This window comes from Giraffa tippelskirchi, chromosome 5, assembly GCF_054371585.1.
Source record: "Giraffa tippelskirchi isolate mGirTip1 chromosome 5, T2T-mGirTip1v1.2.pri, whole genome shotgun sequence".
Taxonomy (NCBI): Eukaryota; Metazoa; Chordata; class Mammalia; order Artiodactyla; family Giraffidae; genus Giraffa; species Giraffa tippelskirchi.
Genome location: NC_137279.1, coordinates 17,347,966 through 17,360,664, shown reverse-complemented (window position 1 = coordinate 17,360,664; position 12,699 = coordinate 17,347,966). Strand labels below are relative to the sequence as shown.

The following is a 12,699-nucleotide window of genomic DNA, read 5'->3' as shown; positions in this document are numbered from 1 at the left end:
AAAAGAAATTACAAGAGTGGTAACAGTTAAAATGCGTGTGTATGGGGGGCGGGCTATTGTGATGCAGTGTAAAGGAAGCAGTGCCCGTAGTTTGAGGATTTGAGGAAGCTTCCCTGAGGAAGCAACATTTGAAAAAGACTCAGAAGCAAGCACTTCAAGAGATGAAATAAAAGTCAGGTTAAATTTAAGGAACTTAAAAAGTGTCATGATGGATGGTGCACAGAGAGGTCAGGGGACGTGGCAGGTGACAGATTTGGCCGGGCTAGGATACAGAAGTTTAGTTCCATCCAAGGGTAATGGGGGATACAGTCATCAGAGTGACGTGATCAGGTTTCAGCTTTCCGAAGGTCATTCTTTAGTCTGGTGTGGGCTAGTGGATTGGAGGGAGACAGTTTGAGAGATGGAATGCCACCTAGTACCTGACTGCAATTGTGTGAATTATTAAAGGCTGTGGCTTGGATTATTAACAGGACAGAAACGGGGAGAGAGAGAGAGTCAGACTGGAGAGGTAATTCATACACAGAATGGGTCAGATTTGGTGACTGATTGGCTACATGGCATGAAGGAGGGGAAGGAATCAAAGATGACCTTCGGGTTTCTGCTTTGAGCTTTAGGTAGATGATGGTCCATCTCCTGAAATGGAGACATCCATGGAGCAGCGCTTGTGTTCCTTGGGACCAGCTGTGTTTCTCGAGCCCTGTAGTGTCCAAGTAGTGATTGCTCTGGGGGCAGTGTGGTGAACATGACTGGACTCCTCTCTCGTTGAGTTTACACCTGGTAGAAAAACAGACGTGAAACAGATTATCAGAAAGAAAAAAAAAACACTTGTCATTTCTGATCATTTAATCACAATTCTAGTAAGTACTAGGATGGAAAAAAATGCATTATGATCTGAGTGCATATGGGAGAGGGCTCTGACCAGTTTATAAGATTTCCTCAAGGAAGTGACTTTTGAAAGATAAATTTTAAAAAACGGCTTGCAAGGGACTGGGTGTTTGAGAAGTATGCTGTATGCTGGGAACAGCCTTTCTTAAAGTCCTGAGGCAGAAAAGGAGTCTGGCACATTCAACTGAATGTGGTTGAGAGAGCCCAGCATGTTGGACTTCAGGGAGTAAGGGAAAGTTATGCAAGAGGAGGGGCTTTCCTTGTAGCTCAGTAGGTAAAGAATCTGCCTGCCATTGAAACATGTATAGTACCATCTGTGAAATAGATGACCAGTCCAAGTTCGATGCGTGAAATGGCAAAGTCGGTGCCCTGGGATGGGGGACACATGTGGCTGATTCATGTCAATGTATGGCAAAAACCACCACAATATTGTGAAGTAATTAGCCTCCAATTAAAAAGGAAACATTCACAACAGAAGGAAAAAAAAAAGAACCTTCCTGCAATGCAGGAGAACCGGGTTCAATTCCTGGGGCAGGAAGATTCTCTTGGAGAATCCCATGGACTGAGGAGCCTGCCAAGGCTACACGACTGAGTGACTAAACCATACAAGAGGAGGATGTTTAGGCCTCTAGACTCTTTCCTAACACCACTGAGGAGCTGGACAAAGTTTTCAAAGTAAGAGATCACTCAGTGTTCAAATCAGTCAAGTCTAGAATGTCGTTCAGTGATTTTCAAGGGTCCTCTCTAGCCATTAGGTACCCTGCAGTTACTCATTTTCTATAGGACAGAAAGGGGCCCGTTTCCTGCAGAGCTGTGCTCATCTTTTCCCTGTGTTTCTCAAGCCAAGGCCCGAGGAAGAGGAGGATTGACATTTAAGCAGTTGTTTCAATAGCAGATGGCTCTCGAGCAGTTGTGAAAATTCAGTGGAAGCCCTCACCGGCAGCAAGGGGACAGGTCGGCTGAAAAACCTCCCGATTTTCCCCTGTGCTCCCAGTCTAATGAATTAAATAATTGGCAGTCCTTGCTCAGGCCTCAGGTTTTCCAGTGGATTCGAGAGCCATATAGCAGCAGACTCTGCAGCGGCTCTTCCCATCTCATCTCTCCCTCCTGACCCCACTGCCACTGAGAGCTGCTGCCGCGTCACTGACCACGTCCCTCTTCTCGTGATGAGGAAGCTCAAGCTGCGTGCTCGCTTAGGGCAAAGGGGGTTCGTAGTAGTGAATGACGACAGCAGTGGTGGCCATATTCTCAGGACAGGTTCTTGGCTGCCTCTATTTTTTTTTTCCTAACCAGCTGGGTGGATTTCATTGGCTGACAGTGTCTGCAGGTACCAAAAGGTGATTTACTAACAGGCGCACTGCAACAGGTCTCTGCACTTTTCATTCAGAGGTCCCTAAACACCTGGCCAACTTTGTCTCTGTCCTTTTACCTCATCGCCATTGAAGCATCCTCCTACATAGCCATCGACCCAGATGTCGGAGGTGATGCTGAAGAGGTGACAATATCATTCCACCCAGTTCAGAAGCCAACAGACACAGTATCTGGTACAGAGCAGTCCTTCAGTAAATGTTCATGGCATTCAGTTGTTTCATTTGGCCATGGATGTTGGCACAATAGAACCATACTCGTACTGAGAGTGGAGGAAATTTCTTAAAAGACCATGACTGCTTAATATTTAAACAAACTGTTCACTGTTTAAACTATGGCATTTTTCTGCCGGATGGAGAAGCTGAGCAGAAACAGGTTTACAATCTAGCATTGGTCTTCCATATGGCTGAGTGTGACAAATGATGTCATTTGTCACAGATATGCCAGTCGCCAGCAAAATGATGAATCATTCCAAATGCAGGTTGAAAACAGTGGTTTCTCTTTTCCAGTGTGTGTCCCCCACCACCAGGGCTAGCCACCTGTAAGTTGACAGGCTTACAAGTTAGCCAAGGCTAAAGGGTATTGCCCTTGCTGGGAAGAAAGTCTTGTCAGGGTGGGAATTAGTAATGGCAGTTATGTCATGACTGTTTCTCTCTCATGCACACATTACCTCTGAACGTGGCGTTGCTTTGCAGGAGTGGCCGGAGTGCATACCCTTCGATGAGTCCACTCTCCCCGCAGGAAATATTCCAGTTGGCCTGTATGGACCCGGCTGATGATGGACAGTTCCAGGAACAACAATCTCTGGTGAATGAATTCAAAAATTACTTCCTTGGTTTCCTGATCCCTCCCACTCTTTTTTTTTTTTTTTTCCATATTCTATTCCATAGCCATGATCGATCAGAAAAAAAAAAAACGTTTCTGATAAACCAACCAATTACCCTGGGAGTTTCCTGCCATCTCTACTTTCCTGGCTGAGTTTTTCATGTTCTCTGACAAATGCTCCCTCCTCAGGTTTTAAAACCCCAGAAGCCCCTTACCTGCTGCAGGAACTTCAGGCCAAGCTCTCTTAGTTTATGTCCCTGGGCATCACATGGAGAAACAGAAATAACAAATGAAATCTTGCCTTTGATCAGGAGCCTTAGGGTGAATCATCATAAGAATGAGTGGCACCAACCAGGCAGAGTCCTGTGGTCTAGGAATGCCATCTGCCTCCTGGAGAACTGGGGGGTGGTCTGTATCAGTGACTAGCTGTCTGCTGGGAGATACAGAAGACTCTCATGCCTCTGCTCTGTGTGGGTTCAGGAAAATTGGCCCCTTATGGTCACAATTCTACAAGATCAAATACATTCGAAGAGGTCCCTAAGATCATGCTCCTGAACCTAAAGATTTTCACCAGCAGAAATGGCAAAATTTCTTTAAGAACTCTATTGAATAGAGTTTAAACTTAGAGATAAGAAGGCAGATGGAATTTTGGATTTTACTAATAGAAAGCTAAAATAGGATTCCCAGAGATGACAGACTTTACTATTATTAGTTCAGAAGCCATGAGGTCAAGTTCCCTCTGGAGCTTTGAGTTAAAGCCCAGGTGTTGATTGACTGGTCTGGAGAGGAAAAGGGGTGAAACCTGACCTCTGCCATAGTCTATATAGACAGCTTGTTTTAAGTGAGTTCCATGTCACTTAGATTCTGATGTATCTGTGTTCTTCTCTCCCCTTCCTTTTTCCCCTGACCCCTCCCAGGGTATGCCTCTGTATACCCCAGAGCTTCCCGAATGGATGTGTGGGTGGAGTGTGGGTCTAGCCTGCTTGTGGGTGGCATGTCTGATGGGATGGGTACCCTTTGGAAGGGAATAGATACTTCAGTAGCACAAGCAAATGAGTGATTCCATTTCCTGTGACTGAGGAAACCTGGAATTATGCATGGCTGTACTGGGGAGACCACCAGAACCAGAGCCTCCCCTCCCCTCAGTGTGTGAGTGGCGGCCTGAAGGTGTTCTTGGTAAGGTAGGTAAAAATCCCTGGAGTAATTCCCTGCCTTCCTCTCTGAGGAAATTAGCAACAAGGCCCAAGGCCTAATTGGTACAGACAGTTTAAAGGGACCGCTCATCATCATATGGCTTGCCTGGTGGTGTGTCTGCTAAGAAAAATCTCAATAAAGTGTCCTTTCTTTCACAGGGAGGCTTTATTACATCATCCTTCCTGCAGGTTCCCCAGGGCTGAGCTGTAGTGCCAGGACTTTCTGGATCTATGTTCATCTCATTGTCAGTCCTAGTGTCTGTAATCCAGTTCAGGTGTCAGCCCGTGCTACACACTCACCACTGTGTACTCCTGCTCCATGTCCTGGGGCATGGCTGTGATCTGTGTGTGTCTCGCACCACCTCCGACACCCATAGACTGCAGCATCGTTACACAGACTGCAGCATTATCACATCTGTTTCAGGTTGGACATGTGTACTATATAAAGCATACACTGCAAACACCATAACTTCCTCAAGTACACATATCCTGTCTCATGAAGGCAGTGCTTCCCATGCATACCAGGGACCCCTCAGCCAAATGGTCATGGAGGCCAAGGGGGTGTCTTAGACACCCTTACCTTTAACAGTACCCTACTCATACACCCATGTTTTTAGGGTGTCATTTCCTAAATATAAAATGCTCTTTTTCTGGTATAATCTCCAGATGTCCAAAATATTCCTAGCTCTCTTTGTTGGGTAGCCAGTATAAACATTTTTAAAGCAGCTCTACTCTTTATGCAGTGATACTAGCTGTCTATATAGAGCATGTACATTTGCCAAACTAACATTACTTAACCAGGAAAATTAAATGATTTGGGCAGGAATCTAGAGATTTCCAATCCAACTTCTTAAAGCTCTCAAATGCTCTCATAGTCCAGTACAATAGCTACCGCCCAGATGTGGTAATTGAACACTTATAATGTGATTAGTCCAAACTGAGATATGTCATAAGTGTAAAATACATATCCATGTCAAAGACTTGGTGCCAAAACATGTAAAATATCTTATTTTTATATTGATTATATGTTGCCATGAGAATATTTGTATATATTGGGTTAAACATAATCTATTATTTCATATATATTTTTGCTTTTTAAAATGTAATTACTAGGAAATTTTAAATTACATAAGTGGTTTGCATTATATTTCTATTGGACTGCACTAGTCTAGAGCATTCTTGAAAGGTGGCTACCCACACCCTTTTTTGGTTTTAACCATAAGAAATCTCTTAAAGGCATGTCTTAAGATTTCAGAAATTGGTGACTTTCCTTAAAACACTGCTTTCTATTTAATTGACAAATTCTTCAGATTAAAAGAATAAACCCAACACTAGCAACTTGCAGAAAGTAAATTTTGTAAAGTGGTAACATCTGATGCATTGTTTAGTAATAATTAAGATGGTCCTTAACTAGAAAAGGTGATCTTTACCTCTTAATCCTAGTTAGAGCTTTCTGTTTTGGGACATCTGGTATACCATATATGTGCACACAGAAACACAAACCTATATACGCCTACAACTGAGACCTTAGAGGTGGATGTCTCTCTTCTGAAAGCCATTCTTCATATGGAGGAGGCAGAATCATCCACTGAAAGTGAGAAGCTATGGGATGGAACCAAGTCCCACAAGCTTGGCTGTGTGTTTATTTCTAGGAGCCAGAGGTTAGTGAATTAAAAAGCGTGCAGCCCTCTAACCATGGCATCTACCTTCCTTCGGACACCCAGGAGCATGCGGGCTCTGGGAAGGCATCCTCTATGCCACGCCTGACTGTGGATCCCCAGGTAAAAGGCAACCACCACTACTATGTTCAGTGGCATCCTGGGCTGTATTGAATTGGTGGGTTATGAAAACACATCTGACATCTTCAGGTGAGCCCTTGACTTGCTCCCATGCCTCTCTGTAAGCAAGACCTGGCTCATGGGCCTTCTCTATGGAGCATGGTCCTCCACACTGTGTTTCCAATAACAGTCTAACCACAACAGGCCAGCCAGAAAAAGGGTGGGGCCTCTGGATGGTCTGCACATCCTCACGACTCCACTGGCTAGGCAAGAAATACTCTCCAGGATGTTCCCCATGGGTTTTTCCTTCCTTTTCTCTGTTCCTGGCTCTTCTAGCACATATGCAATTACTTACACATACAGCTCTGTGTCAGGACTGTCTGTCCTAACCAGCACAGACCACACCTCATTCCTCTGTCTGTTTTCCTGTCTGTCTGTCTTACATCAAAGTTTTGACAGAGACAAGAAATTTTTGTGGATCTGTTTTAATATCTGTGGCAAATCAAACTGCCCGAGTTTAATGTGGAGCTGGGGTGGGACTGATGGAGAGAGCAATGCTTTCTCAGGAGCCTTGCAGTATCTATTCAGTTACCAGCTCTCCTAAGCTCTAGCACTGTAGAGCAGCGCCTTCTCCGAGGAGGGCAAGACACAAAAAGGCAAAGTCATGCCTCTTGCATCGTGGATACTTTCTGACAGTCTCCCTCACTTATTTCAAAGCAACTCAAGGTTCACAGCAGATCCTGGCTGGGTCCCTGGGGTAGATGGCTCTGGGCAGCTTGCAGAGGACACTTAGCTCCCTGCTCCCCTGAACAATGATGAGGAGCCCTGCAACAGCCCAGTGACCATGTTAATATAAAGATGCTTTCTGGAACAGCCTCCTCCAGCATAAGGTCTCAACCAGAGGGAATCGCGGGAGGTGACAGTTGGCAATCTTCAACCATCTCAGTCTTCTATCTTCCTTACTTTAAGACTGTTTCAGTAATTAACCCATACCTTGTGTTCCTGGGCGGGGCGGGGGCTCATGTTTCCAGGTGGTGACAGACCCCAGCTCCATGAGACGTTCATTTTCCACCATTCGCGATAAGCGTTCAAATTCCTCGTGGCTGGAGGAATTCTCCATGGAGCGAAGCAGCGAAAACACCTACAAGTCGCGGCGCCGGAGTTACCACTCCTCCCTCAGGCTGTCAGCCCACCGTCTGAACTCTGACTCAGGTGAGAAAGTCTTCACTCTCTGTGGTGCTCCTGCTCTTGAAGGGCTGATCCTGACAAGAACTGAAAAATCATGGCAACAGGATCCAGATAAAAGACAGTGTTATAGGAGTGAAGGAAGAATGCTCCTTAATAAAAGGGGTTCCCTATCTGACTCACATGAAACACAGCAACAAAACCCTCCCCAGTCATCACAAAGGCTAATGAGAGTTCTTTCTGCCAGACCAGGCTGTAGAAATCATGAAAGTGGAGGTTTCTCAACGGCCTTCTACAAACCACTCCTCTGCCTTAAGGATGTATTAGAGATGCCCTGGCAGGCACTGGGCTTCACCCACCAACTCCACTTCAACCCAGACAATGCTACCTGGAATCGGTTTATGTATTTATGTTTTAAGGGAAGGTGTCATGTTGATAAAAACAGAAAATCACTAGTTTGGTTCAAGCTGTTTTTGAGCCAAATAGCTATTCAAGCTGTTTCTTCATTTTACTAAATGAAGAAAGAAAGATAAAAAACCAATGACATGCCCCATATCATAGGGCAGTTAAGTGGCAGAAAAGGAGCACATGTGCTCAGTCCCTCAGTCATGTCTGAATCTTTTCAACCCCGTGGACTGTAACCTGCCAGACTCTTCTGTCCATAGGATTTCCCAGGCAAGAATACTGGAGTGGGTTGCCATTTTCTCCTCCCGGGGATCTTCCTGAGCAGAAGTGAAATCCTTTGACTTCAGTCTCAGGACGTTACAGTAACTGTATCCATTATTTCATTCATAGCAGCTTCTTAATTCTCTTCCCCTAATGCTATTTTCCCCCTAAAAAGTTACACACCCATGTTTAGGACATGGAGGATTCCTGGGCCACACTGCTGGCCAAGATTCTACCTTAATTATATCTAGCACAAGCAGAAGAGAACAGTTGCATCCTTGGATTTGTAAGTCTTTCCAGTGACAACTTGCACACTTACCTCTTCACAAAAGGTTAATTTTCCAGCCTTTGTCTTCTGCCTCCCTTTCAGATCACCTGTTGACATGTCTGCAGAAGTCAGGGTCCTTGAGAGGCCCGGTCCCAGGCTGTAAGAGTTGTTCAGCAGCCAGGATGGGCAGAGTTATGATTCACTGCCTTTTCATCTCTCATAGGCCACAAGTCCGACACCCACCGCTCAGGGGGCAGAGAGCGGGGACGATCGAAAGAGCGAAAGCATCTTCTCTCTCCCGACGTCTCCCGCTGCAACTCTGAGGAGCGAGGGACCCAGGCCGACTGGGAGTCCCCTGAGCGCCGTCAGTCCCGGTCTCCCAGTGAAGGCAGGTCACAGACCCCCAACAGACAGGTGAGCGTGGAGAGGAAGACAGGCCTCTGCAGGAAGACAGGGAAGGGCAGGCTTTTAACACTGGATGCAAAATGTGTGCATCCAGCACTCACACAGACCTCACCTTCACAGGAAACTATATCCATTGTGCACAGAGGTTAGCTACTTCATGCTTATGTATTCAGAAATGATATAAATTCACAGAAAATCAGAGAGTACTCCAAGAAAGACAGTGGTGTCTAGGGGTCAGTCCGACTGAGTCCTCAGAAATCAGAGTTACAAAGTCACAACAAATAAGTTCATAAATATCTCAGGCAGATTTCAGAGGAAAGGAATGTTTTTTAGGGCAAAAAAGTTTCTTTGACTAATTGCATGAGGCTCAGTATTGGTTGGAATGGTGATTCCTCTTTCAACACAGGATACAAAAGATCAATCCAATTTCATTTATTTAGCTTCCAGCTATCCCAAGAGGAAGATCATCTCTCCTTCTGCCCTGTTGCTGAAACAAAGCCCAGTCTAAGAAATAGCTACCAAGGCTGTGTGAAAACATTCCCTGGCCCTGTTTTCCTCCTCACCACTGTCCCTGGCTCCCTGCCTTACCTCAGTCCAAGGCTGTCAGAGGCCAGATGGCAGACCCACTCAATGGCAATGGGGAAGAGGAAGGGCTTCCATAGACAGCTTTTAGAGGCAGTTGATAAAGGTACTTCTAGCGCAGTGGTGGTGAGTTTCAGTGCAGAACGGAATCACCTGGGCTTGTTATAACTGCACATTCCTGAGACCTTCTGCTTCAGCAGTGACACCCTCCGGAAAGGAGAACCCAGAAATCTGCACTTGGAAGGACCCAAGAATCTCCCAGAAGATCTTGAGCAGGTGGTTCCTAGGTCACACACACCTTGAGAAACACCTCCCTGAAGGTCCACTTACCATCTCAGGGACCTTGGGGACTCGGTGAGCAGGTCAAGTCAGGCCTGAACCAGTAGATGAGTAGCTGGGTGTACAAGCTGAGCTAACCTCAGCACACCAATGAAAACACAGATGCAGAAGGAGAAGATGAGGGAAGGTATTTGCCCTGTCCTGAGATCCAATTTCCAAGAACTTACCCCAGACAGAGCAACTGTAGGGCCTTCTCACCCTCCATGGAGTTGTCTTTCCTAAAGCTTCAAGGCTTGCTTTCAGTGTGCCACGTGACAGAGAGCTTTCTGAATCTTTGCTACTCAATGTGTTTATTCCATGGAACAAACCTCTGAGAGCTTGTTATTAGTAGAAATGAAGGCTCTCAGACCCCAGCCAGACCTTCTGACGCCAGAGATGCATGTGTACTATTGCTCAGTTGTTTCTGACTCTTTGCAACCCCGTGGACTGTAGCCCACCAGGCTCCTCTGTTCATGGGATTTCCCAGGCAAGAATACTGGAGTGGGTTGCCATTTCCTCCTCCAGGGGATCTTCCCAACCCAGGGATCGAACCTGTGTCTCCTGCATTGCAGGCGGATTCCTTTACCCGCTGAGCCAACAGGGAAGCACAGAGATGTGTAAGCATAATGAAAGTTGACACACTCAATAGTACTGGCTCCTCAATCTCCTTTCATCTCTGCATCCCTAAGTGGCTGTGATTGGTATTGCATTGACCAAAAAGTTCATTTGGGTGTTCTGTTACATCGTAATGAAAACCGTGGACGACCTTCTTGGCCAACCCAATAACAGAGGGGGTTCCAGTGGCTCTCAGTAGGAGGGGTTAGAGACCTTGGTACCGGGTCCCAAGTAGGGACGATGGCAAACCCAGGCTAACGTACCACGTTTCTCCTGCCACACAGGGCACGGGGTCCCTGAGTGAGAGCTCCATCCCCTCCGTCTCCGACTCCAGCACCCCACGACGAAGTCGGCGGCAGCTCCCACCGGTCCCTCCCAAGCCTCGGCCCCTCCTTTCCTACAGCTCTCTGATGAGACACGCTGGGAGCGTCTCCCCACCAGCCGATGGGAGTGAGGGTGGCTCCCCACTGACCTCTCAAGCTCTGGAGAGCAACGACGCTGGCCTGCCCGAGTCTTCCAACCCCCGGCAGGGCCACCCCTCCCCACAGCGCTACATCTCCGAGCCCTACCTGGCCCTGCACGAAGACTCCCACGCCTCGGACTGCGGCGAGGAGGAGACGCTCACCTTTGAAGCAGCCGTGGCCACCAGCCTGGGCCGGTCCAACACCATCGGCTCGGCCCCACCCCTGCGGCACAGCTGGCAGATGCCCAACGGGCACTATCGGCGGCGGAGGCGCGGGGGGCCTGGACCGGGCATGACGTGCGGAGCTGTCAGCGACCTCCTGAGTGACACAGAAGAAGATGACAAGTGCTAGAGGCCGCTCCCCCCTCCGATGCATGCTCTTCTCTCACACAGAGAAAAACCAAGACCTGAATTGGGAAGCCAGTGCGGCCCGGGGGGGAGGAAGAGGGAGGAAGGAGCTGGAAGGACACCGAGCAGGTATCAGAGGAGAGAAAGGGAAGGACAGAAGGCAAACCACTCAAACCCACCAAATCGCTGTATTTCCCTTTGCAAGATGGGCACTGCCATAGTTCTGCCTCTCTGCTGGGGAAAGAAACAAGAACAAGGGAGGGTTATTCCCAGGGGAGAAGGGACAGGCGGATGGCTTTGCCTCCCCTTGCCCCTTTCCCAGTTTTCTACAGCCGTTGGGGGGAAATCGAGCCGGCCTGTGTCTGTGCCCATTGCCCTGAGAAGCCTGGGAGACATTCTAGCTCTTCACCGGGGGAGTCGTGGAGACCCCGGGAGAGGAATCGCCTCCCTCACCAGCTCTTCCTCCTCAGCCAGCAACCATGGCCACCAGGGCCACCGCGACAGCATCTCACGCGTTTCCCTGTGGCTTGCTTCCCCGCAAGAAGCACAGGCTAAGTCCAGGAGCATCGGATGTCAAGGGTGGGAGGTACAGGAGGAGGAAAGCGGCAAAGGGGAGGGGGTCGGGGTGCCGTGGTGGCAGCAGCAAGGGCTGGTCTGAATGAGCCAAGCCATAGTCCGGCAGCCCTCAGTGTAGAGGCAGGGGCGGAGACGTGGAGAGCTGGGGTCTGGTCGCTACAGTCCTGTCTGAGCCTGTCACCCGCTCAGGAGGTGCTGTGTTCATTAGGATAGGCTAAGAGGTCCCCCTAGTCCAGAGAGGTGCCTGAGGCACTCTGGTGAGGGTGATATTCTCAGAGTATGTAACAATCGGTGTGGCCAGGACACCAGATGAGAACGGAGTTCAGCCTCAGCGCTGGCGCCCCATGCCACAACAGGCCTCAGTCTGGGAGATGCCAGGCACAGGGGAGCCTTGGGGTGGGGGGCTAAGTGTGGCGGGGGTACTTCAGGGACTCAGCAAGAGTCAGTTTTCCAACCAGTATGGAGGTAATTCGGTATGTGGAGCGGGGCAGCACCGTCTCACACATACTGGCTGAGTGTCAGCCCAGACTTTGGTCCACGAGCCAGGCCTGTGCCATGCCAAGGCCAGTGAGCCCCAGTGCCAGGGGCCTGGCCACCCCCCAAGAGGGCCGCACACACCTATACAAGGTGGGCTATACCTCACCTGCTAGGGACTTCCGTAGAGATGAGAAAGGCCGAAAGACTGAAACCAGAGACGCTTCGATGAGAGGACCTGTTGTCTGAATTTACTGAGGCGTTCCTGCGAGGGAGGGACCCTCGGACGGGCAGCTTCTGCAGCTGGTGTGTGGTTGAGGATCAGCCTGTCAGGATACTTTAAGGTGATGAGTCAATATACCTCAGCTTAGACCTGAGCTGCTGCTTCTAGCAAAGCAGGCTCCGGTGGGGCCTCAGAACACAAAGTGATAGGCCTGGAGCCCCGGTGGTCCTGAATACTCCCCTGGGCGTGACCCCTCTCCGGAGTAGGAGCTGAGCAGAAGGCAACCTCAGGACCTTGTTCCTAACCCCCCAAACTCAGAAGCATTGAGAAAGAGCGCCCTTTCTTGGCCAATCAGTGCTCCTTTTACTGTATCGATTATCCATTCGGGGACCAATCCTTTACACCCCTCTCCAGTCCCCCAGCACCATCACCATTAGGTGGAAGGATTTCCTGGAGGTGGGGTACCATCCAGGGCCCCCTCCCCCAGCCAGGAGCAGATGGAGCCTGCCTCTTGGGGCTCTCCCTGG

At 48.7% G+C, this 12,699-nt stretch overlaps 1 protein-coding gene across 1 annotated transcript in view; it reads left to right on the top strand.

Annotated features, from left to right (window-relative positions):
* CACNA1E (calcium voltage-gated channel subunit alpha1 E) overlaps positions 1–11,117 on the top strand; it is a 659,107-nt gene extending 647,990 nt beyond the window's left edge. Inside the window, exons 50-54 of the mRNA XM_081485817.1 lie at positions 2,949–3,060; positions 5,924–6,052; positions 7,081–7,261; positions 8,392–8,582; positions 10,373–11,117. Of these exons, the coding sequence (XP_081341943.1) occupies positions 2,949–3,060; positions 5,924–6,052; positions 7,081–7,261; positions 8,392–8,582; positions 10,373–10,903 (1,144 nt within the window). The 3' untranslated portion in view covers positions 10,904–11,117. The remainder of the gene's footprint in view (positions 1–2,948; positions 3,061–5,923; positions 6,053–7,080; positions 7,262–8,391; positions 8,583–10,372) is intronic.
* Positions 11,118–12,699: the final 1,582 nt, after the last annotated feature.